This window comes from Bufo gargarizans, chromosome 2, assembly GCF_014858855.1.
Source record: "Bufo gargarizans isolate SCDJY-AF-19 chromosome 2, ASM1485885v1, whole genome shotgun sequence".
Lineage (NCBI taxonomy): Eukaryota > Metazoa > Chordata > Amphibia > Anura > Bufonidae > Bufo > Bufo gargarizans.
Genome location: NC_058081.1, coordinates 642706877 through 642734139, shown reverse-complemented (window position 1 = coordinate 642734139; position 27263 = coordinate 642706877). Strand labels below are relative to the sequence as shown.

Below are 27263 nucleotides of genomic sequence, written 5' to 3'. Positions count from 1 at the left end.
GTAGTGACATATAACTCTTACCATTAGGCTATATGCCAGGGATGGCCAACCCGAGGCTCTCCAGATGTTACAAAACTACAACTCCCAGGATGCCCAGACTGCCAACAGCTATCAGCCTACAGCGGGGCATGGTGGGAATTGTAGTTTTGCAACAGCTGGAGAGCCACAGGTTGGCCATGCCTGCTATATGCTATTATACAAGTTGCTTGGTGGTATGGTTTGTTAGTGGAATCTGCTCTTGGTGCTCAGGTCGTAATGAGATTGGCAAAATTAGGGAAGATCACACTAATGTCATTGAGGGCTTTCTCTATACCATTCACTACATCTCTGCTAGTCTAATCTGTTGTGTAAATGTGGATGGCATAATGTAATGTGTCTCTGCTCTCATGGGTCACAGGGTTATGATGTTCTTTGAGGCCAATAATTGTCTTTAGGACATTTATGCCTCTTTATTACCAACCATTGTATTGTCACTGATGTCTTGTAAAAGTCTGCCATTGAATGGCTTTATATTGTCTCCATAAACATTGATTATTTTTTTTGTGTGTGTACTTAAATATTCCTCCGGCTAAACGGAAGTGTACAGAATGGATCAGTATAAATTCATACAATGGCTTTCCATATAATTGAGTGGGCTGTAATAGAACGTCATTGCGCCATATTTTTTGAGGAATTGCGGAGTCAAACAACTGAAAGAATTTGCTAGCCATGTCAAGTTCCCTGAAGTACCTGTCCTGTTCTGCATTACAAAATCAACCCATTGATTTAAATGAACACTTTAAAGGCTTTGTCTAGTTTCCGGGGAGCCCTTTAAGGGGTTGTAAAGTTTCTGGAGGAAACGCCTGGCCAGGATCTGTTTACCCGGCAGCAGTGGTGAAGTCACATCCACAACCCATGACCACTGCAGCCAGTCAGTGGCCACCAAAGAGACAAATGCTTGGCTGTAGCTGTAACATGTTGTTCCTTCTGAAACCAGAGAACCTCTTTAAGAACGACAGATCCGGTTTCCTTTAACTATAGTGAGGTTTCCATTTTTTCTGTTTTGTTTTTATTTTATTTTATTATACTTTGGGTCTAGCTTTGATTGAGAGTATGCTGTAGCATCTGAGAAGACTTTATTGTAGGGTGCATAAAAACTAGACCTCCAAAATAGATTTTGTCTGTAATATCACATTAGACATGGATTTGAAAGAGCTCCACCACCCGCTTGAGCTAATGGAAATTCCTTCTCTACTACGGAAGCTTTTCTATAGGATTTGTCTAATGACTGGCAGATTTTGCTGTAAACCTGCCATTTTAGAACAAAAAGAGGTCGTGTAGAATTAACATCAGTCTGGTAACCCAAGAGCTTACAGTAATTAAGCCTTGTGTTCTCTTACTGTACTCTAGGCAGGCGTGAGGCCCGGTTACACACGTAGAGCTGTGTCTACTGTATGTCCTCTGTCAACACAAAGTAACCCCTACTTTCCTACAGGGGTTAAAACATGAAAATTCGGATAAATAACAGATTGTTGGTCCCAGAATGGAGCAGTAGCGCACAAGTCAGTCCACTGCTCCATTATTTTCTATAGGGCTGATGTATGCAGTCCTCAATCAGTCCTGTAAAGGTGAATGGAGTACTGAACCGACATGCACCCTACCACTCCATTTAGAGAGGGGACACCTCTTCCCGGGATCATGGGGAGTCTTATCTGTCAGACCTCTGAAATCGGTTATTGATCATCTCTCCTGAGCAGTATTGAGCAAATCAAAGTATCTGAAGTGGACTTCGATCTAAATTTAAAGGGAAGATTCAAATTTTCTGGTGCTTCGTGGTAACCTGAAATGGCATTAAAAATAAAAAATATCACACTCCCCTCATCCATTTGAGCATGAAGAGGCCGTCGTGCCCATCTTGATTGAAGATCCCTCGCAAAATCTTGTGCGCAGTGAGGTATGACGTAACAATGCGTGGGGTCTTCAATCAAGATGGTTGCGGAGGCCTCTTCGTGCTCATATGGATAAGGTGAGTATTTATTATTTTTTTTGACTACTTAACCCCTGAAAGCCCTAATTCTTTTTTTTTCTCGGATGCCACGATTAGCAATGATCGCAGCATCTGAGAGGTCCAATGGCGGGGACGGTGCAATCGCAGTTCCCCGTCATTGAGCCGGCTACTCACAAAGAAATGCGCTTTGTCACAAAACAAATTTCTTTGTGAAATTCAGCAAAGCGGCTGAATCTAAGCTTTCTAAACTTCGCCCATCTGTACTCCTGAGGACAGCTGATAATTATCATACTATGAAGAACATGTCTACATCTACCATAAATCATCCACATGATTGAGTTTCATTGTGTCTCAGAGTTACTTGTTGCCATCTCGTATGAGAAGATCTCAGGGGTAAGACGGAGACTGTCCTAGAATTTGTTGACTCACTAGTAGGATTCACTTCTTGGGTATTTTCACATGAACCTGAAATTGTAGATACCACGTGATGGTTATCTGTGCAGTAATTCATGTGACACATTGTTTCGGATTTAGCAGTTTCTCTGTGTCGGTAGCGAAGGGGGTATTAGACTCTGATTATTTTAAGAATTTTCGGATAATCATTAGAATGTCAGAAGTTATCTTTGCATGTAACAGTGTGCAGCTATCAAACAGTGAGCGACAAGTTGTTTGCTTTTCGATGATCGAATCTTTCAACCTGATTGAAAGATTATCGTTAGCCGCTGCCACTTCCATTTGTCTAATCAGAAATCTGCCACTTCTTGGCAGTGTATTTGCCTTCGGGGCGTATGAGTGCAAAAATTGCAATTACGAACAAAGGGCGAAAATATTAAGCAGTTTTCTGGTTTAGGGCGGGTTCACATCACAGTTATGGATTCAGTTTTTGTTTTCCGTTATAACGGAAAATAACGGAATCCATAAGACGGAAGTCAAAATGGAAGCCTTTAAGAGGCATTCAGTTTTGATCCTTCATAATACAAGTCAATGGGCAGCTGATCAGTTATGCTGCCCATAGATTTGTATTATGACGGAATGCAAAACAGAAGCCTTTAAGAGGCATTCCGTTTTGCTTTCTGTGATAATAGTCTATGGGAATCGTAACGGATCCATCTGGTTCCCGTTCTGCATAACGGAAACCAGACGGATCTGTTCTGATTCCCATAGACTTCTATTATGACGGAAAGTAAACCGGAATGCTTCTTAAAGGCTTCTGTTATGCATTCCGTCATAATACAAATCTATGGGCAGCATAACTGATCCGTCTGGTTTCCGTTATGCAGAACGGGAACCAGATGGATCCGTTATGATTCCCATAGACTCTATTATGACAGAAAGCAAAACGGAATGCCTCTTAAAGGCTTCTGTTTTGCATTCCGTCATAATACAAGTCTATGGGCAGCATAACTGATCAGCTGCCCATTGACTTGTATTATGAAGGATCAAAACTGAATGCCTCTTAAAGGCTTCCGTTTTGACTTCCGTCTTATGGATTCTGTTAATTTCCGTTATAACCATGTTATAACGGAAAACAAAATCCATAACGCTGATGTGAACCCGCCCTGTATATTTTTCACCTTGCCTCTCATTAATGAAAAGATATCTGGCTAGCATAACACATTTCCCAACAGTGGAACCTCATGTACAGGGCAAGTCCTTAGGGTATGTTCAGATGGCGTCATTTGCTATGGAACTTTACTGCGGACACCATTCCATATTTTGCGGAACAGCTGGCCCCTAATAGAACAGTCTTATCCTTGTCCGTAATACTGACAATAAGGCTCCATTCACATGTCCGCAATTCTGTTCCGCATTTTGCAGAACGGAATTGCGGGCCCACAATATGCTGCCCGAATCCGGAAATGTGGACCCGCACTTCCGGGTCCTCAATTCTGTTCCCGAAAAAAATAGAACATGTCCTATTCTTGTCCGCGGACAAGATTAGGCATTTTCTATTAAGAGCCAGTGATGTGCGGTCCGCAAAATGCAGAACGCACATTGCCGGTGTCCGTGTTTTGTGGATCCGCAAAACACACACGGACATGTGAATGGACCCTTATAGGACACGTTCTATTCAATTTGCGGAACGGACATACAGAAACGGTAACTTCCGTTTTTTTTTTGCGGACCCATTAAAATAAATCGTTCCGCATACGGTCCTCAATAAAAAAAGGAACGGACGCCGAAAGAAAATGCGTTCATGGGCATGAGCCCTTACTCTGCTTTTTACTCAGATTGTGTTGCAAATCCTATAGACAGATGGCTGTGCTCCGCTTCTCCTCTTCTGTCTGCATCGGCAGTCACCTGACGGGTTCACTTTAATTTTCTAAATTTCATTCTCTGCTTTATACTCTACCCATTTGTACAATTGGAGTTGATTTACAGTTTGTATTGCTGCGGATATTGCTGGAAGTTCAGTGTACCTGGAGGAGATCTAGGATTTTGGCTATCTGTAGGCAGCCTACGAAGTCATATCTCTGGGGCAGGGTGGGGCGTGTTGATGCGTACTATCCAAACACCACAGTTATGCTGTCACTACGTTCACTTTTGACCCTGTTTATGTTGTTACTGTCTTGCTTTGAAGCCTTTGTGTGGAATAGTTAGTTACTTTGAGGAAGTTCTCTGGAGCTTTTCCAATACTTCAGGTCATTCCCTTGTACAGTGATGCTTTTTTCTGCTTACCTTTTATTGTGTTGGATGTTTGTACTGTAAGCCATTCTTTGCAGTGATTGAAGGCATACCTAGGTAATGGTTTCATCTTGGTAACTGGAGATGTGAATTCCATTGGAACCCCATAACGTTTATAGACCTAGACAATGCACTAATCCTAGCCAGGGGTTGCTTACATACTATGCCGTTTTGACTTTCATCAGACGTATGGAGAAGTTTTTCTATTGGTTCTGTTTCTTGATCATTTCGGAAACGCCCTTTTGCAGTCTGGCTTGGATAAATGTTAGGAGATGATAAATAACCGGGGCCTTCATCAGTTTTGCATATGGCAGGACAGGTGGGGGAGCTGATGGCACGGTGGGTGCTGATGCACTTGGGCTGATCACCGGGTGTTAGGGACTGATGGCGGGGGTCTGATGAGTTTTTATAAAGGAAAACAGTCTATTCATTTTTTCTTATTAGAATACTCGATTAATCGTACAAATCGATAGAATAATCGATTTCTAAAATAATCAATTACTGCAGCCCTATAGAACATGTCCTATTCTTGTCTGTCCTGCAGACAAGTCATTTCAAGTAATGGGAATGAGTAAAATGCAGATTGCAAACAGAAGTTGTCTGTATTTAGCGAATCCACAGATTATTTTCTGAAAAAATGTAAGCGCTCTTTTTCCAGGATTATCCGAAATGCAGATATACAAAAAATACAGATGACTGCTGACAAGAATAGGAAATGTTCTATCGTTTTTTCAGGACTGCAGAATAGACCTATGGATGCGGACAGTACTGGGTGTGATGTCTGTTTTCATTCATTTATTTATTTCATGTTTTTGCAGACCATAGAAATGAATGGGTCCGTGTGTGATCTGCAAAAAAATGGGAATCGGATGCAGAGCAAAAATACGGTCATGTTAGTGGGGCCTAATGATGACTGTTTAATCAGTCATCCTTCTGCTGCCCATTTTAAATCTCATGTATGGTCAGCTATAATTAAACATCTCCTCTTTTAAGGTCCAGGTATAGATAACCATATCATAGGAAATCTAAGGTATCTGCTGGATATTTGAAGTCCTCCTATGTACAGATTGGAGAATGATGACTTGACTAGTTCAGAGGAAGCAGATATATGCATGCCAAACTTCTCAACCTTACCAAAGTTTCTCAAATTTCTCAAGGTCTTTTAAATGGCCAAAAGATCGTTTTAAACTCATAAGTTCTAAAATGCATACATTTTTATAAATATCTTGAATAATGCAAGAAGTTAGTCAATGCTGAACTGTCTACCAACAAGAAAAGATAGAATTTTAACATCTTGGGGAAATACATCAAGTTCTGTCTTTGTACAGAGGATAAGAAGATCTTTGTCCTTTTGAGGTGTTTTAAAGTAGGTAGAGATCAACTGAAAGCACATTTCAGAATCCTCGAGAGGGGATGATAGTATTGCATGCTGGGATACATTTACTTGATACAGTTGTTAAATCAATCTTTTAGGGTAACACTACTGTTCCATTAAACCTCTAGTGACTTGTGTTTGTGGTATGACTTCATTGGTGGGCCATAGTTGCGTTTCTTGGTTGACACATCCCATACTCGCATGCTCCCATCAAGGCTTTGCGGTTTTCCAGTGGGCTGCTATGGGCTTTGATGGCCTAGTGTAACATTCTGGCGAAGCAGCAATAAGTCCTGCTGCCTTACAGGCATGTAGCCCACTGCTTTATGAATCTTCAAGCAGCTTGAAGTTTTCGTCTTCTTGTTCTGCAACTTTCTGGAGAACACTGCTGTTCCATCAAACCTCTAGGGGCTCATGAGTTTGTGTTATGACTTGCCCCGTCCCATATTCACATGCTCCCATCAAAGCTTTGTGGTTTTCAGTGGGCTGCTATTGACTTTGATGACATAGCGGAGAAGCAGCAATAAGTCCTATGAACAGGTAGCAAACTGCTTTATGAATCTTCAAGTGAGTTGAAGTTGTCTTCTTTTTCTTCTTACTTGTTGCTCAGCAACTTCCTGGATAATTTTTTACTGTTGTGTTTTGTTTGTTTTTTGTTTTTTGTAGCCTGATACTTTGGTCATCCTTGAAAGAGCAAACAAGCATTCTAATGCATTAGATACATTGAAGAATGAAGCATGACTTCTCTGAAAATCCTTAGAAATCAAAACACTTATACATGGACCTTTTGAAATTTGCAAGGAGCTTTCCTAAATAAATCACATATTTTTAGCAGACTGGATATGTCAAGGGTATTGTGATAGTACTTTAGCTATTGGCTCCTTCCTTAGCATCCTTGTCAGCGGATGAGCCATGTGCCAAGGTCCCCACAGACATAGCTGTTGCAATATCCGAAATAGCGTGACACTTCCCCTTGGACTTAATGCAACTCGGCATTTATTGATCCAGTCTGCATGTCTGAGGGCATATTATGCTGAAACACTGATCAATATGGTCTTGCTTGTGTTAACTCTGGGGTCCATCAACATTTCATATGGTTAACTTTATTCATTTGAATGAGAAGGCGAGTAGATCACATATCACAGTGATCTATAGATGGCTATCTGCATTTCATTCATGGTGATGTGGTTGCGTTGTAACTTAGAAATAAACAAATTATCAACAGCCCAGTTTTTGGATTTCTGAAGGATCATAATGATGATTGGCCAGTCTAAAAACCCAAAAGATTAATATCCTGTGAAAGGTCATAGTTTGACTTCCAATAAGGGCTCACTCACATCTGTGTTACGACGGAGCCCTAATAGGACTGCCATAAAGGTGCATAGAGCCTCTACTGGACCTCCACATGCCCTCAGTTTCATTATCGAGGACCCCTTATAAACAGGGGGAAACACAAATATTCCAGTCAGAAACTTGGCTCAGTTCTCCCACCACATCCTTTGTCAGACTTTTAGAACCTCCCCCATTGACTTTTTGAAGGCAGGACTGGGTGGTGGTGGTTGTACAGTAATATGAGCATACCTAAAATTTGGATGGTTGACCGCCACAGCTGCTTCCTTTTATTATATTTTTCTTTTGTATACATATTATGGCTCAACGCAACATAGAGACCGCTGAGACTCTTCAATGCAAAATTTACTTTTTACAATTGCTAATTTCTGGTGGCTTTTTCCATTTAATTTCTATGTAAAAAAAAAAAAAAAAACTCTATCCTCAGGATAAGTCATTAGTATCAGTTCAGTGGGTTCTGACACCCAGGACCCCTGACAATCAACGGTTTGAGGAGACCGCGGGGTTCCAGTGCGAACCGAGGCCTACTTGCTGCTTACCAAGCACAGCGCTGTACATTGTATAGTGGCTCTGCTTGGTATTGTAGATCACCCTCATTCACTTGAATGGGACTAATCTGTACCTAGGTAATGTGACCAATGAAAATGACGTCACTGGCCTAGGGTAAGTTGTGAGAAGGCCATGGTGCTCCAGCACTCACTGAAGCACCACAGCCTACTTATTGGCTGATTGGTGGGGGTTTCAAGTGTCGAACTCCCACCAATCAGACACTGACCCTATCCTGAGGACAGGTCATCAGGATAAGGCTACATTCACACAAACTTATTTTGTTTCCCTGTCCGTTCCCTTTTTTTTGCGGATTGGATGAGGACCCATTAATTTCATTGGGTCCGCAAAAAATGTGGACAGCACACTGTGGGCTGTCCGCATACGTATGTCTGTTCCCTAGCCCCGCAAAAAATATAGAGCATGTCCTATTCTTGCCCGTTTTGCTGACAAGGATAGGCATTGTTACAATGGATCCGCAAAAAAAAAAAAGGATGCAACCCAGATGTCACATGGACCTCCATCGTTTTTTTATTTTTAGGGGATCCGCGTTTTGCAGACCACAAAATACACTCAGTCGTGTGAATGTAGCCTAAAACAATTGCAAAACCCCTTTAGCCAAAAAATAAAAACCTCAACCTTTCATTTTCTTTGGCCTTTCACACAGCTTGATGTGCTCTTAGATGGCACATCACACTATCTATGCAGCCCTATAAACAATGTGAAGGGGGTCTGCCATTTAGGACCCTTATCAGTCAGCCAGATTGGAGAGGCATGAATGGATAATTGAGTTCTATAGGAACTGTGTAAGTCTTCATTTCTCCTGGTAGTGCTGCAGCGATGTGGTAAATTTACCACCCAATTTTCTCTACACATTACAGCTGACCGCTGGGGCTAGGGCTGCAGGACACCTGTGATCTGTTTGATGGGGGACCCTACTAAGGCTATTTTCACACTGGCGTCTTGGCTTTCCGTTTGTAAGATCTGTTCAGGGCTCTCACAAGCGGTCTAAAATGGATCCGTTTTCATTCTGAATGGAAAAGGATCCGCTCAGAATGCCTCAGTTTGCCTCCGTCTCAATTCCGCTTTGGAGGCGGACACCAAAACACTGCCTGCAGCGTCAGACGAAACTGAGCCAAACTGATCCGTTCTGGCACACAATGTAAGTCAATAGGGACGGATCCGTTTTCTATGACACAATCTGTCCTCTATTGACTTTTTTTTTTTATGGTGTTCAAGACTGATCCGTCTTGGCTATGTTAAAGATAATACAAACTGATCCGTTCTAAACGGATGCAGACGTTTGTATTATCTGAACGGATCCGGCTGTGCAGATCCATGACAGATCCGCACCAAACGCGAGTGTAAAAGTAGCCTAACAAAAATTGTTGGAAATGTATCCAGAGATGATGCTGCAAAGACTAAGGCCAGTTTCACACAAGCGTCTTCAGTCTGGGAAGTTTTCCCCGTTTGGCCACATTTCCTGGCCTGACCGCCGCTTGCCTAAGGGCTCTTTCACATCTGCGTTCTTTTCTTCCGGCATAGAGTTCCGTCGTCGGGGCTCTATGCCGGAAGAATACTGATCAGGATTATCCTAATGCATTCTGAATGGACAGTCCGTCCTTCAGGATGCATCAGGATGTCTTCCGTAACGGAACGTTTTTTGGCCGCAGCAAATAGCGCAGCATGCTGCGCTTTTTGCTCCGGCCAAAAATCCGGAACACTTGCCGCAAGGCTGGATCCGGAATGAATGCCCATTGAAAGGTATTGATCCGGATCCGGCCTTAAGCTAAACGTCGTTTCGGCGCATTGCCGGATGCGACGTTTAGCTTTTTCTCAATGGTTACCATGGCTGCCGGGACGCTAAAGTCCTGGCAGCCATGGTGTAGTGGGGAGCGGGGAGCAGCATACTTACCATCTGTGCGGCTCCCGGGGCGCTTCAGAGTGACGTCAGGGCGCCCCAAGCGCATGGATGACGTGATCGCATGGATCACATGATCCATGCGCATGGGGCGCTCTGACGTCATTCTGGAGCGCCCGGGGAGCCGCACGGACTGTAAGTATAATGCTCCCCGCTCCTACTATGGCAACCAGGACTTGAATAGCGTCCTGGGTGCCATAGTAACACTGAAAGCATTTTGAAGACTGATCCGTCTTCAAATGCTTTCAGTACACTTGCGTTTTTCCGGATCCGGCGTGTAATTCCGGCAAGTGGAGTACACGCCGGATCCGGACAACGCAAGTGTGAAAGAGGCCTAACCCAGTTACGGCTTCATCATGATTTATAATGTTCTTGCCTGACCACTGGTCTGTTCTCACATCTCCATAAATCACTATGATGCCGGGAGTTCAGGTCGTAAATATGACCATCAGACAGAGCATATTTCCCAGACCCAATACGTTCATGTGAAACTGGCCTAAGTTTTTTGTGTACATTGCTCCTAAATGGGCAATTCAAACAAATAACTTTTTGTAAATCACTACTTGGTTTTCAAGGTTCTTGAGAAAAGAATCCCAGTGAGTAATATTTTACTTCACACTTCTAAGCACATGTAATTTTTTATTTTTTTGCATTTGGGTGGAGAAAGTCTGTAATTTACATCTTGGGAGCTATAATTTAGAAAATATGTAGTCTGTGAAGGTTAGATGTGTTTTTACTGTGCTTCCAAGACATCATTTTTGTGGCAATATACGAATAAAAAATGAAATTTGTCTTGTCGAGGTCATAAGATGTGAAAAAAAATCCTAAATCTTACAATATCAGTCATTTCTAACCAGCTCTGTGTCTTTTCCTCACTTGTGGTTTAGTTTGTAGTTTTGTCATTGATCTAATGCAAATAATCTGCACGGACTTTGTGGTGAGTTGTGATGGGTTTGAGCGCATGCACAGCAGCTAGTCTGAATAGGCTGAGGTGCAGGAAAGATGGTAACAAACTATCTCAATTAGGGTATGACTCCATGATGCCAAGCCACGGCCACCAACAGCAACCAATAGCTGCATTGGTTGCCGTGGTTGGCTTGGCCAAATGTGGCCAGGCACACTGTGGGTTCTTACCCTTAGGCAATGCAGCTAGGGACGAGTTATACATCATAGCTCAACATAGAGAACATCTCTAGAAGGCAGACCATGACAGCCATGCCTCCTTTTCTAGACTTTTTATTAAGTCTGCTATGCCAGTTTTTGGGGCGTAAAAAAGTTGCTTGCGTGCAACATTTGGTGAGCCTCGCCTCTTTTAGAAGTGGAGAGAAAGTAGGTCAGGATTTAGATTGATGCCTTTTAAAGGGGTTTTCTGAGACTTTACAACTGATGACCTATCTTCAGGATAGGTCATTAGTATCTGATCGTGGGGGTCTGACATCCTGGGCCCCCGCCAATCAGCTGTTCAAAGAGGCAGCAGCACTCCCTGTAGTGCCACGGTCTTCTCGCAACTTTTAGTAGGCCAGTGATGACACGTTCATTAGTCACGTGGCCTAGGTGCAGCTCAGCCCCATAGAAGTGAATGAGGCTGAGCTGTGATCCCAAATACAGCCGCTATACAATTTACCGCGCTGTGCTAGGTAAGCTGCGGAAGGCTGCATCGCTCACAGGAGTGTCGGTACCTTTTTTAACAGCTTCCGGGTGTCGGACCCCCGCCGTTCAGATACTGATGACCTATTCTGAGGATAGGTCATCAGTTATAAAGACTTTAAAAAAACATTTTAAGTCTCATTTATGAAGTGTGATTTTTCAAAAAAGTCATAGGTCCACACCAGGCAGTCCACGAGTGTACTTTTACAGACATAGGCATACACACTGCCATTGTGCCAAATATTTTATTACTGTGGATTTATAATTGGGCAACCTCATAAAACAAAGACAGACTTAAAAATGACACCAAAACCACTGCACTGATAAATTCCCCCAAAAAGGTCTGTGTCCTCTGTAGAGGTGCTTGCCATGAAAACAACCTCAAATCAGACTTCAGCATCTGTATATTATATTGAAAACACCTATGAAATTGACAGCAGATATTTAAATTGCTTTAAACAGGGGGCGGTCCGGACCCTTAATTGCCCATGAGACCAATAGTTTGTCATTAGGCAGCTTTCATCTTTGAAATATGTTTGCTGTTGCCTGTGGCTTCTTAAGAGCTGTTCTGCACTCGAAGTACAGAAAGTCGCTTGTCTTGACTGCTTGTCAGAGCCGTGCACACGAAAAGCTCTGTATACTGTGCGATGTGTCATTTATACCACAGTAAACAACAATTTTTTTAATTCGATATGCTTTCATATAAGGTTTCACCAGATTTGTTAAGTTCTGGCAGTTTTCTATTACCAAACAGAGGTTTTCTATGTGGAATTTTATTTTTTTTAAGGAGGGGTTAAAAATAATATTCCATTACTCACCCACATCCCCCTACTGTCATGATGTTGTTTCTCCTGCCACAGCTGCTCTCCACTTCCTGGTCTCGTCATAACCTGCTGGAAATGCCTGCACAGCCAGTGCTGACTCACCTCAGCCAGTGATTGGCTGCACAATCATTTCCTGTGTGTCAAGACGGCACCAGGAAGTGCAGAGTGGCAGGGATCAGAGCAGTCTGAACAGCATTGGCAGATGATAGGTGAGGGTGAGCAAAGCTTTTGCCTTTTTAACCTCTTGGGTGCTGTAAGGTCTTCCATACTGGCCATCACTCTCCTTTTCCAGGACATGTAAAGCTAGTTCTGCATAAAATGTTAACGTGACCAATGCATGAGGTCAGACTGGCATAGATTGGCAATGGCCAAGTAAGCAGCAGTTATTTTGGCTTCTACTGTGGCCTTCACTTTTTGTGGTATCTAAAAGGCAGATTAGGAGTTGTAGGTGGTTGCAGACTTCCAACTGGATTCTCCGTTCATTCTCTTGAATTTGAGAAGATAACAGGTCATGGTAGACATTCACACTATGAGATATTTACCACAGCAAGACTAACAGATATCACAAACGCAGCTCCCTCCTGCTCACAGACCCATGAAGTAGGATCCTGGAAGAACTTTTGTTTGCTTAGAGATTCCAGGCTTGCTTTTACTTTTTTTTTTTTTTTTTTTTTAGGTAGAGGTTAAGTTCAAATAAAGGAAATGTCACAAAATTACCTTTTGTTTAAATCATGTTTTTAATGTTAATTTATTTTTATTTTTTTACTTTTCTATGTCACGATCTATTAAAAAAATTGCATATAATCCTTTAATTTTCACACTAGGCCTAATAGGTCATGGCCAACTGTTCTGTACAAGTAACTTTTCAGTAGCCATCACATTATCATCACAGGCAGAATTACTGCCACAGGTAAAGGTCCCTTCCCAACAATCTGCTGATCGATAACCGAGACCGGTGCAGATCTCCTCCAGAGTATGGGGGGGAGCGATCGCTAGTGCCATCGCTCTTCCCCAGAAGGACTTGTTGTTTCCCGGCAGTAGATCGTGTTTACATGGCACAATCTGCTGCTGGTAAACAATGATTTTTGTCTGCACGCAAACGATCAGATCAGCAAAACGCTCGTTCATCGGATAATTTAGTCCGCCCGATCATCCCTAACAAGTGTTACTATGAATACTCGTTAGCAATAATCTGTGCGATTCTCGGCCCATGTAAAGGGCTCTTTACACATCAATATACTGTGGACAACACAGGATCCACCATTCACAATAGATATCACAGCTTATCTGCTCCCTCCTGACCTCTGCACAGGTCACAGAGCATGCCTAGAAAACTCTCCCATAGACGTCAATGAGGTCCTCTCCTGACCCTTGCGTCTATGGACCATGTAGCTCTTCTCAAGACAAGCCGTCTTAACTAGAGATGAGCGAATTTTCATCTACTGGTAAAAGGTGAATTGTGTTATGGATTCCGTTACCACGGACCATAACGCAATTCTATGACTGAATGCCTTTAGAGGCATTGCGTTATTCATTCCGTCATAATAGAAGTCTATGGGCTGCAAAACGGATCCATCCCGTTTCCGTAATGCTGGGGAGTCCTCTCCTGCATAACTGAAACGGGACGGATCTGTTATGCAGCCCATAGACTTCTATACAATTGCGTTATGGTCCGTGGTAATGGAATCCATAACGCAATTCACCTTTTTACCAGTAAACTAAGCGTGAACAAATTTTATAACCTGAAATTCGCTCATCCCTAGTCTTAACATATAATATTCCTAGTGTTCAGTGTAAAAATTACAGGATTATATTCTTTTATTTATTTTTTATATAGTGACATGGAAAAAATTCAAAAAATATATTTAACATACCGTAATTGAAACAATAGGCCCTGTCCTGAGAACACATTCTGTCTGAGAATTGCGCATCTCTTTTTAAAATGAAGCCAACGACATAGAATTGTCACCTAGATGGAAAGTATCTCGGTAACATTTTGGGGGGACGATGAAATCTTGCCCTTTGTCCTCGCTCACTGACTGTTGAGCCGCTGAGTAGATATGGGATTGTTACATTGACACAATGACAGATATTACGTGAAGTGTGGGACATTCCATTGTCTCTCTAATCATCCAGGATTATCTTTTGTACAAACCTATGACTCAGAGAATTAATTGACCAGTGATTTACGCTGAGTGTTCACACTTGTAGCATTAACCATCCAAACAGGTTCTACCAGAAGCACTAGGATGACGTCCCTCACCTCCAGGGTGTTGTGGGTAATGGGTTGATGCCAGGGATTTGGCGCAGTCTGACTGGTGAGATGCGAGAAATGAAAGCAGTCTTCTCCATCTTCTATCGCACTGGTGAAACCTCTAGAGGAGCATTTTAGATAAACTATTGATAAAGGATGTATTGATTTTTCTTTTACACGTCGGTCAGTTATTTCTGCAGAAATTGCAGCACCTTCTACCCTTGTAACCTTGTCTTTCCTTTAATTTGCAGTGCTGCTAAGGGAGGAGGTGTCACAGCTGCAGGATGAGGTCCACTTGCTCCGACAAATGAAGGAAATGTTAGCAAAGGACCTGGAGGAGTCGCATGACAGCCGGTCGGCAGAGGTACTCTCTGTTACGGAGCTCAAGGTGCAGCTGGTGCAGAAAGAGCAGGAGTTGGCACGGGCAAAGGAGGCCCTTCAGGGTAATGTCTGTCTACCGCCACATTGCATGTCGGGTATAGAGAGGAGCTACCAGTGGCCTCTCTCTTCACTTAAGGAAATGTAGATGATTGGCTTAACCCAAGATTTGTAATCGCAGTTCCTCTGCTGTACCACTAAGATTTTGGTTACACATGTGACTTCTCGTATTGAGGATCCTTCTACAGAAATCGCCCCACTTTAGGAAATTAAAGGGGTTTTCCGACTATAGAAGGTTGTCCTCTATCCACAGAGTAGGGGTCCTACCACAAGGACCCCCACCGATCAGGAGGGCCGCAGATAGCAGAGTACAGCGCTAGGCCATCTCTGGAACTCCCATAGAAATGAATGGAGCGACGCTGCACGTTTCCAGACTCCCACCCATCTAATGGTTATCCCCTGTCCTGTGGATAGGGCATAACTTTCTGTAAACGGAAAACTCCTTTAACTGTGCAACCCGGTCTTAATAAATAATTAGAAAATAATCCTTGTATATTAGGAAAATACATAGTTTTTCCTTATACTTTTTGAATTCCTTACCATTTTCTGGAGCTCTTCTTGCTGTCCCCACATAGAAATTACCCCACACTGCCCCCACATAGAAATTACCCCACACTGCCCCCACATAGAAATTACCCCACACTGCCCCCACATAGCAATTTGCCCCCACACTGCCCCCACATAGCAATTTGCCCCCACACTGCCCCTACATAGCAATTTGCCCCCACACTGCCCCATCTAGTAATTTGCCCCCACACTGCCCCATCTAGTAATTTGCCCCCACACTGCCCCATCTAGTAATTTGCCCCCACACTGCCCCATCTAGTAATTTGCCCCCACACTGCCCCATCTAGTAATTTGCCCCCACACTGCCCCATCTAGTAATTTGCCCCCACACTGCCCCATCTAGTAATTTGCCCCCACACTGCCCCATCTAGTAATTGCCCCCACACTGCCCCATCTAGTAATTTGCCCCATCTAGTAATTTGCCCCCACATAGTATTCCCTCCCATAATAATTTGGTCCCATACAGCCCCCACATTCCCCCCCATGTAATCGATAAATCTTCCCTAATATGTCCTTCCCCCCCCCCCCCCCCCCCCCCCCCCCCAAGTAGGCAAATGAAATAAAAAAATAAAAAATGAACAAAAAATGAAAAGATAAATACTCACCTATGTCCAGGGCCAGGCGCTTGCTCGCAGAGGAAGGCGCGTCACAGTGCTGCGTACCGGCACAGGCGCGCGATGACGTCATCACGCACGCCTGCGCCGGGATTTCACTACCGCATAGGCCTCAGGCCTACAAGGCCTGAGGCCTATGCGGTGAATGCCGGTGATCGGCGACGGGACAGGGAGCTATGCGCTCCCGTGCCCCCGCCGCAGTATGCGGGCGTTCGGGTCAGCGTTGGGCCCCCCAGCGGTGCTGGGCCCGGGGCTGCCGACCCGAACGTCCCTATTGTAATCCGCCACTGGCAGGAAAACCCCTTTAACTCACCTACCTGAGCTAGACATTCACTGACAAGGTTTTTGTTTACAGGTTTTACAGGTTTTATTTAAAAATGTTGCTTTTGGGGCTTCTGCAGCTTTTTAGTTTCCCAGTATACAGTAGCTACAAAGTTCCATTCTGTGATAAATCTGTCAGACTGTCTAACAGCGCTGTCTGCAGCCCCTCTCTCATGAACAGTTTTTATACCTGATATTTCAGTATAACTTTGAGATAATAAATTAGCTTCTAAGGAGAGAGGAAGAAGGGCTCATACAGCCAGTCTGGCGGATTTATCATAGAATGACATTTTGCTGCGGCTATGCATTTTGAACCGTAGAAGACAAACAAAGCTAAATTTTTAATGAAAGCCTATTTGTTTTTGCCCACAATACATCTAATTAGCTCCAAGGCAGCCCATAGCCTATAAATTAGCAGTGCATAGTATGGCACTGTTCAGGAGCTCAACAAAGTTTTGAACCAGGGACTTCCACCAACATTGATTTAGCTCTTTCGCTCCCAGATATCACCTCCAAGTCTTAGGTGGAATGAAATTTTGATGACCTCAGTGTATTTGTGATGCCCCATGTTATGTCACAGGCCCACAGTAGTTCCGTGCAGCAGCCGGGAGAGGAGTGGTAGCTGTGGCACTGATGAGAGCGATGGTCATTCGCCATGGAGGACGCACCCGTTCTTCCCTCAGAGCACACGTGGACATTTGAGGTCACCTGTCTGAAGGTGTGCCCTTGATGGTTGGCAGGGTGCTAGGCAGGAGAGCAGGAATAGATGGAGGGCCGGTGAATGATTGGGTCAATGACAAGGCCGTTGGGTTGCAATAAATCAAGTCTGTGTATAGGCAGTAGCAATGATAGTAGTAATCCTGCTTAAGTCGTTCTCGAAGTTCCCAAATAACCACAGGCATACAATTTTGTTCTCGTTAACTCTTTCTGCTGTTCCCGGTTGCAGCTCTGAAAGTGTAGCAAGCATTATACCCTTTCCACTCCAGAATAGTCTTAATGCCATAAATGTGCAGTACCTCATGGTCTGAATCCAGCTCGTCATTGGTGGTTCTAAACCTTCTGCGGAAGTCTGTTCACACAGAGCTCACACATGTAGGTCTTTCCTCTTGCTTTGCTCAACCTAGACTTTCTAATCGCCAGGCGGTGGAACCAGCCCATCACCCTGAAAACTAGGCTGTTTATTGTCCATACACTGTTGGGATACGCAGTGCATAACATTAAATCACAATATTTGACTCTTGAAAAACTGCTTCTACCACTGATCTGCTGGGCCACTGCAGTAGTACCAGCAACACCACTACAAAAACCCGTAATATTAGGTTCCAGAAAAAAATGCAGGATTTGGAGGGTGCTAGCTGTCCTTGGGGAGAGAGCGCCTTAGCGTACTTGCACCCTTGCATTGTGAATATCCAGCAGGCAGTTCTGTCGCCGGAACTGCCTGCCGGATCTGGAAATCCGTGTGCAAACGGATAGCATTTGTAGGCGGTTCCGGATGCGGATCCATCTAACAAATGCATTGAAACACCGGATCAGTCTCTCTGGTGTCATCCAGAAAAACGGATCCGGTATTTATTTTAGCATTTTTTTTTAAAGGTCTGCACATGCACAGACCATAAAACCAAATCCATTTTGCCGGAACACTTGACATTAATGCATTTCAATGGAAAATAATGCCGGATCCTGCTTCCCGGCGAGTGTTCCGGAATTATTTTTTTTAAAGTGTGAAAGTACCCTTAGTCGGTGTGAGGAGACTTATAGGCCTTAATTGCTTCTCTAGCATTCTGGGAAGAAAGGAATGCAAATGAGCTCTTAAAAAGCTCTGCCTCTAATGCCAGCAGATGTAAGGCAGCTATCCTGTAAGTCAATGTTTGACCCTTAAAATAGGCCTTGAGACATGACTCGGATATATAATAAGCCAGCACCTCATCTGCAGATAGCGGTTTCCTGGTGATTGCTCCTCATTAGTGCAGAGCAGAGAGTACTGGTTCAACTGCATGAGAGGCCTAAGGTCTCATGCACACAAACGTATTTTCTTTCCATATGGGTCAGCAAAAAAAAAGGTACTGAGTGCGTATGTCCGTATTTCCGGAACGTATATCCGTATTTCCGTTGCGCAAAAAAATAGAACTTGTTCTATTATTGTCAGCATTACAGACAAGGATAGTACTGTTCTATTAGGGGCCAGCTATTCCAGTCTGCAAAATATGGAATGCACACTAACATCTGTATTTTTTTGTGAATCAGTTTTTTTGCAGACCGCAAAATACATACGGTTGTTTGCATGAGCCCTAAGTCAGGATTTGGGGGGTACTATCTCTCCTTAACCACTACAGGACCGCCGTACGCAGGATTGCGTCCTGCCGGCGGCCCTGCTCTTCTGGGTGGACGCATATACGCGTCCTCCCGCGAGAGCCGAGATTTCCTGTGAACGCGCGCACACAGGCGCGCGCGCTCACAAGTGGATCTCCAGCCTGCCAGCGGCGATCGCTCGCTGGCAGGCTGGAGATCCGAATTTTTTAACCCCTAACAGGTATATTAGACGCTGTTTTCATAACAGCGTCTAATATACCTGCTACCTGGTCCTTCTGGTGGTCCCTTTTGTTAGGATCGACCACCAGAGGACTCAGGTAGGTCAGTACAGTCGCACCAAACACCACACTACACTACACCCCCCCCCCCCCCCGTCACTTATTAACCCCTTATAAACCCCTGATCACCCATGATCACCCCATATAACTCCCTGATCACCGCCCTGTCATTGATCACCCCCCTGTCAGGCTCCGTTCAGACGTCCGTATGATTTTTACGGATCCACGGATACATGGATCGGATCCGCAAAACGCATACGGACGTCTAAATGGAGCCTTACAGGGGGGTGATCAATGACAGGCGGGTGATCACCCATATACACTCCCTGATCACCCCCTGTCATTGATCACCCCCTGTAAGGCTCCATTCAGACGTCCGCATGATTTTTACGGATCCATGGATAGGATCCGCAAAACACATGCGGACGTCTGAATGGAGCCTTACAGGGGGTGATCAATGACAGGCGGGTGATCACCCATATACACTCCCTGATCATCCCCCTGTCATTGATCACCCCCCTGTAAGGCTCCATTCAGACGTCCGCATGTGTTTTGTGGATCCGATCCATGGATCCGTAAAAATCATGCGGACGTCTGAATGGAGCCTTACAGGGGGGTGATCAATGACAGGCGGGTGATCACCCATATACACTCCCTGATCACCCCCTGTCATTGATCACCCCCCTGTCATTGGTCACCCCCCTGTAAGGCTCCATTCAGACGTCCGCATGTGTTTTGTGGATCCGATCCATGGATCCGTAAAAATTATACGGACGTCTGAATGGAGCCTTACCAGGGGGGTGATCCGGGAGTCTATATGGGTGATTACCCCCCTGTCATTGATCACCCCCCCTGTCATTGATCACCCCCCCCCCCCTGTAAGGCTCCATTCAGACATTTTTTTTGGCACAAGTTAGCGGAAATTTTTTGTTTGTTTTTGTTTTTTCTTACTAAGTCTCATATTCCACTAACTTGTGTCAAAAAATAAAATCTCCCATGAACTCACCATACCCCTCACGGAATCCAAATGCGTAAACATTTTTAGACATTTATATTCCAGACTTCTTCTCACGCTTTAGGGCCCCTAAAAAGCCAGGGCAGTATAAATACCCCACATGTGACCCCATTTCGGAAAGAAGACACCCCAAGGTATTCGCTGAGGGGCATATTGAGTCCGTGAAAGATTGAAATTTTTGTCCTAAGTTAGCGGAAAGTGAGACTTTGTGAGAAAAAAAAACCAAAAAATCAATTTCCGCTAACTTATGCAAAAAATAAAAAATTTCTAGGAACTCGCCAGGCCCCTCATTGAATACCTTGGGGTGTCTTCTTTCCAAAGTGGGGTCACATGTGGGGTATTTATACTGCCCTGGCTTTTTAGGGGCCCGAAAGTGTGAGAAGAAGTCTGGGATCCAAATGTCTAAAAATGCCCTCCTAAAAGGAATTTGGGCCCCTTTGCGCATCTAGGCTGCAAAAAAGTGTCACACATCTGGTATCGCCGTACTCGGGAGAAGTTGGGCAATGTGTTTTGGGGTGTCATTTTACATATACCCATGCTGGGTGAGAAAAATATCTTGGTCAAATGCCAACTTTGTATAAAAAAATAGGAAAAGTTGTCTTTTGCCATGATATTTCTCTCGCCCAGCATGGGTATATGTAAAATGACACCCCAAAACACATTCCCCAACTTCTCCTGAGTACGGCGATACCAGATGTGTCACACTTTTTTGCTGCCAAGGTGGACAAAGGGGCACATATTCCAAAGTGCACCTTTTGGATTTCACCGGTCATTTTTTACACATTTTGATTGCAAAGTTCTTCTCACACATTTGGGCCCCTAAATTGCCAGGGCAGTATAACTACCCCACAAGTGACCCCATTTTGGAAAGAAGACACCCCAAGGTATTCCGTGAGGGGCATGGCGAGTTCCTAGAATTTTTTATTTTTTGTCGCAAGTTAGTGGAATATGAGACTTTGTAAGAAAAAAAATAAAAAATAAAATCATCATCATTTTCCGCTAACTTGTGACAAAAAATAAAAAGTTCTATGAACTCACTATGCCCATCAGCGAATACCTTAGGGTGTCTACTTTCCGAAATGGGGTCATTTGTGGGGTTTTTCTACTGTCTGGGCATTGTAGAACCTCAGGAAACATGACAGGTGCTCAGAAAGTCAGAGCTGTTTCAAAAAGCGGAAATTCACATTTTTGTACCATAGTTTGTAAATGCTATAACTTTTACCCAAACCATTTTTTTTTTTTTGCCCAAACATTTTTTTTACATGTAGAACAATAAATTTGGCGAAAAATTTATATATGGATGTCGTTTTTTTTGCAAAATTTTACAGCTGAAAGTGAAAAATGTCATTTTTTTGCAAAAAAATCGTTACATTTTGATAACAAAAAAAGTAAAAATGTCAGTAGCAATAAAATACCACCAAATGAAAGCTCCATTAGTGAGAAGAAAAGGAGGTAAAATTCATTTGGGTGGTAAGTTGCATGACCGAGCGATGAACGGTTAAAGTAGTGTAGTGCAGAAGTGTAAAAAGTGCGCTGGTCATGAAGGGGGTTTCACCTAGCGGGGCTGAAGTGGTTAAAGAGGGAGCGCCTTAATCAGTGTGAGGAGACTTGTAGGCCATATATGCTCCTCTGCTCTGCACTGATGAGGGGCAATCACCCCGAAACAGCTGTCTGCAGATGAGATGCTGGCTTATTTAATATCAGACTAGCAGAAGGACCCGTCTTCGCACGGATCTATTTCATTTAATGTTTGTGTGTGTTGTTAAGATATCGACAGTATCCCCTATAACAGTGACCTCTACAGCACCCCGCCCCTTTAACAGTAAACTACACAGTGCCCCGACTCCTTAAAATGGGACTTCCACAGCAGCCTATCCCCTTAACTTTGACCTTTACAGCAGCCCGCCCCTTTAACAGTGAGTTTCATAGCACCCCACTCCCGAGTCCCTTGACAGTGACCTCCTAAGGGGCCCACCCCCTAAACAGTGACCTCCACAGCAGTTGCCCCTTTAATAGTGGCCCCTGCCCCCTTAACAGTGACCTCCAAAGCGGATATATATCAGAAGGATTTATTCATCATTTCATCTATTTCATTTAATGTTTGTGTGTCGTTAAAAGATACAGTATCCACAATAACAGTGACATCTACAGTACCCCACCCCTTCAACAGTGACCTCCACAGTGGCCGCTTGTTTATTAGTGACCTCCACAGTACCCCGTCTTGTTAACAGTAATTTCCACAATAACCCCCCCCCCCCCTTACCAGTGATCTCTACAGAGCTCTGTTCCCTTAAAATGTGACCTCCACAACACTCCGCCCCTTTAACAGAGACCTTCACAGCATCCCGCCCCCTTATCAGTGACCGTGACCTTGGCAGCATCCTGCCCCCTTAACGATGACCTCCACAGCAGACCACCCCTTTAACAGTGACCTCCACAGTGGCTGCCCCTTTATTGGTGACCTCCACAGTACCCCATTTCCTTAACAGTGATTTCCACAACACCCCGTCCCCTTAACAGTGGCCTCTACAGCAGCCTGCCCCTAGGGTGGCCAGAGGTCTATTTTTAGGCAGGACAGTCCGACCTTCAGACTCCCTGTCCTCCGTATGGCGCAAGACTTGGACGGACACAGGGATGTTCTTTTGAACAGCAGCACTGTGCTGTGTAAGCTGCAGGGAGAAAGTCACTCTCCCTCCCACCCCTGCAGCTGACAGAAGTAGATTTTTACCTTAATTTGTTGAATCCCCGTCGGCTGCGGAGTGGGAGGGGGCGTGGCTTAGTGGGACCTGAGGGCGGGGTTTTAAAGTCCATCTTTTTAGTCTGGCCTGAATAGCCACCCTACCTGCCCCTTAACAGTGTCATCCACAGCGCCTTGCCCCTTTAAAGCTGACCTGCAGCAGTGAAGAAATATGGCTTGGTTGTTATGGAAACCCGGAGTAAAACTCTGTGTATGTGGAGACTAAGGGCCTGCGAGCTTCTATTGGCTGATAAGGGACAGTGACCGTGTGTATGGCAGTTGGGATATTAAGAGAGAGACTTGCAGGCTTGTATTGGCTAATGCAGGTCATTTTTTGGGAACGGTCCGTCCTAGAGAGCTGAGACCCCCACAAGATTTCTTTCCAGGTAGCAAGGGATGTGTATATCAAGTTTCGTTGAAATCGATGGTTGCGTTTCTGAGTGATCGCGGACATACATATACACATATATACATCCTTCTTTATATTTTATATATATATATATATATATATATATATATATATATATATATATATATATATATATATATATATATATTTATTATTGCTGCTTTACATCTGGTGGCATCAGAGGCAGAGATTAAGAGCTCATTTGCATCCCTTCTAAGGCTACTTTCACACTGCCGTTTCTGGGTCCGTCTGTGAGATAAGTTTCAGGGCTCTCACAAGCGGCCCAAAACGGATCAGTTTAGCCCTAATGTATTCTGAATGGATAAGGATCCGCTCAGAATGCATCAGTTTGGCTCCGTTCCGCTTCCATTCCGCTCTGGAGGCGGACACCAAAACGCTGCTTGCAGCATTTTGGTGTCCGCCTGGCAATGCGGAGCCAAACGGATCCGTCCTGACTTACAATGTAAGTCAATGGGGACGGATCCGTTTACATTGACACAAATATGGTGCAATTGTAAACGGATCCGTCCCCCATTGACTTTCAATGTAAGTCAGGACAGATCCGTTTGACCTACACTTAGATTTTATTTTTTTTACTAAGTTATGCAGACGGATCCGTACTGAACGGATACCAGCGTTTGCATTTATAGGTGCGGATCCGTACTGAATGGATCAGCCGTTTGCATTTATAGGTGCGGATCCGTCTGTGCAGATACCAGACGGATCCGCACCTAACGCAGGTGTGAAAGTAGCCTAAGAATAAAATGCAGTATCATATAGGCATTAGTGGCACTAGAAATTCCCCACAATTACATAATTTCTGTGGCTTGTGCAGTAGTGCCAGTGCACTTTCTCCTTTGTATAGCCAAGGCCACACCGTTACCACACAAGGGCTCCTTATTGGTGACAATCGACAACCATTGTCATATGTGGACATCTAACCTCCGCTATTTCCTTTCTCTGGCATCCTGCCACCCAACGGTTCCAAGGTAAACCGCTATCCCAGCTACTAGGTTATGAATAAGTCGAGGCACCCAGCATGGCACCTATTCCATTGTGTTGATTTTAAATATCTGATGTAACTTTAGTAGTTATCCTGTATATCTAGTTCTGTCTGTCGGTGCTGCCGAAACCGTTGGCATCAAACGAGTCCTTAACTCCAGTCTGGGCTTTTTCCTGGGCCTAACCTTAACCAGATCAAAACAATTGGACCACCCACATAATAACATGCTGTGATTATCTTCTGCCTTTTTTTAAAAAAAAATTAAAAATTCTAAACAATCCTTTAACCACTTCAACCCCGCTAGCTGAAACCCCCTTAATGACCAGGCCACTTTTTACACTTCTGCACTCCACTACTTTCACTGTTTATTGCTCGGTCATGCAACTTACCACCCAAATGAATTTTACCTCCTTTTCTTCTCACTAATAGAGCTTTCATTTGGTGGTATTTCATTGCTGCTGACATTTTTACTTTTTTTGTTATTAATCGAAATGTAACGATTTTTTTGCAAAAAAAGACATTTTTCACTTTCAGCTGTAAAATTTTGCAAAAAAAAACGACATCCATATATAAATTTTTCGCTAAATTTATTGTTCTACATGTCTTTGATAAAAAAAAAAATGTTTGGGCAAAAAAAAAATGGTTTGGGTAAAAGTTATAGCGTTTACAAACTATGGTACAAAAATGTGAATTTCCGCTTTTTGAAGCAGCTCTGACTTTCTGAGCACCTGTCATGTTTCCTGAGGTTCTACAATGCCCAGACAGTAGAAAAACCCCACAAATGACCCCATTTCGGAAAGTAGACACCCTAAGGTATTCGCTGATGGGCATAGTGAGTTCATAGAACTTTTTATTTTTTGTCACAAGTTAGCGGAAAATGATGATATATATATATATATATTTTTTATTTATTTTTTTTTCCCTTACAAAGTGTCATATTCAACTAACTTGCGACAAAAAATTCTAGGAACTCGCCATGCCCCTCACGGAATACCTTGGGGTGTCTTCTTTCCAAAATGGGGTCACTTGTGGCCTAGTTATACTGCCCTGGCAATTTAGGGGCCCATATGTGTGAGAAGTAGTTTGCAATCAAAATGTGTAAAAAATGGCCTGCGAAATCCAAAAGGTGCTCTTTGGAATGTGGGCCCCTTTGCCCACCTAGGCTGCAATAAAGTGTCACACATCTGGTATCGCCGTACTCTGGAGAAGTTGGGGAATGTGTTTTGTGGTGTCATTTCACATATACCCATGCTGGGTGAGACAAATATCTTGGCAAAAGACAACTTTGCCCATTTTTTTATACAAAGTTGGCATTTGACCAAGATATTTCTCACCCAGCATGGGTATATGTAAAATGACACCCCAAAACACATTCCCCAACTTCTGAGTACGGCGATACCACATGTGTGACACTTTTTTGCAGCCTAGATGCGCAAAGGTGCCCAAATTCCTTTTAGGAGGGCATTTTTAGACATTTGGATCCCAGACTTCTTCTCACGCTTTAGGGCCCCTAAAAAGCCAGGGCAGTATAAATACCCCACATGTGACCCCACTTTGGAAAGAAGACACCCTAAGGTATTCAATAAGGGGCCTGGCAAGTTCATAGGATTTTTTTTTGGGGCATAAGTTAGCGGAAATTGATTTTTATTTTTTTTATTTTTTCTCAGTCTCACTTTCCGCTAACTTGGGACAAAAATTTCAATCTTTCATGGACTCAATATGCCCCTCAGCGAATACCTTGGGGTGTCTTCTTTCCAAAATGGGGTCAGTTGTGGGGTGTTTGTACTGCCCTGGCATTTGAGGGTCTCCGCAATCATTACATGTATGGCCAGCATTAGGAGTTTCTGCTATTCTCCTTATATTGAGCATACAGGTAATGAGATTTTTTTTTTTCCGTTCAGCCTCTGGGCTGAAAGAAAAAAATGAACGGCACAGATTTCTTCATTCGCATGGATCATGTGGAGCCAGGACATAGGAGCTCCGCCCAACATCCATACCCACTTAGCTCGTATGCCCTGGCAAACCAGATTTCTCCATTCACAATCAATCGATGTGGATGAATAAATCATTGCCGGGATTTTTTTATATTTTTTTATATACAAAGTGTTTGCCAAAGCATAGGAACGCCGCCTCCTCCTCAGCTCGTATGCCTTGGCAAACGTATCTTTTACTGCAGAGTAGAAATCTCGTCTTGCAGCGCCGCATACACCGACTTGCGTGTAATCTGACAGCAGCGCAATGCTTCTGTCAGAATGCACATCAGTGCTGCAGCTAGTCGATCGGTTGGTCCACCTGGAAGGTAAAAAAAAAAAAAAAAAAAACAGGCCGCAACGCAATAATTTTATTAACTTTGGAACAGAACATATAAACTTTAACTTTTTGAACTAAACATTAACCTTTTTGCTTACTGTTGTTGTTTTTTTGGTTTTACCTTTATAGAACAAACCTCTCCTTCCCCATGGGTCAATGTGCAAAGCGCAAATCGCCCAAAGATGTGGCGAAGTGCGTTATGCACTTTGTCCCAGGTGAAAGGAGTCGTTTGCAGCAGCTGTATGTGAATGGGCCCTAATAGCCCTGTGTGCCTGTCCTGGTGAGATGATCCCTATGCTAGGTGTACCTGTGTGTGGTACTTCCGGAAACACTCTCCAAAGCATAGGGCAGGGTGGTCAGGACAGAAATAGCGAGTGTCACGCCTTATTCCACTCCTGCTACAGACACGACATCTTTTTCGGGGTGACGGTTGGGTTGAGGTACCAGGAACGACATTGGGGAAATGTCGCTCGTGTAGACGGCTAACTACACTGGTGGATGGGGCCACGGAACCTCCTGGGTACAGGAGGTTCTCGATGATCTCTGCCTGAAATTTGAGGAAGGATCGTGTTCTCCCAGCCTTACTGTAGAGAACAAAACTATTATACAGAGCCAATTGAATTAGGTATACAGACACCTTCTTATACCAGCGTCTGGTTCTGCGGGAAACTAAAT

At 43.8% G+C, this 27263-nt stretch overlaps 1 protein-coding gene across 4 annotated transcripts in view; it reads left to right on the top strand.

Annotated features, from left to right (window-relative positions):
- Positions 1-27263, top strand: part of LOC122928882 (kazrin-like) — a 174829-nt gene that overhangs the window by 84065 nt on the left and 63501 nt on the right. For all 4 annotated transcript variants that reach the window (XM_044282174.1, XM_044282173.1, XM_044282175.1 and 1 more), the window contains one exon: positions 14838-15029. In XM_044282174.1, coding sequence (XP_044138109.1) covers positions 14838-15029 — 192 coding nt within the window. The remainder of the gene's footprint in view (positions 1-14837; positions 15030-27263) is intronic.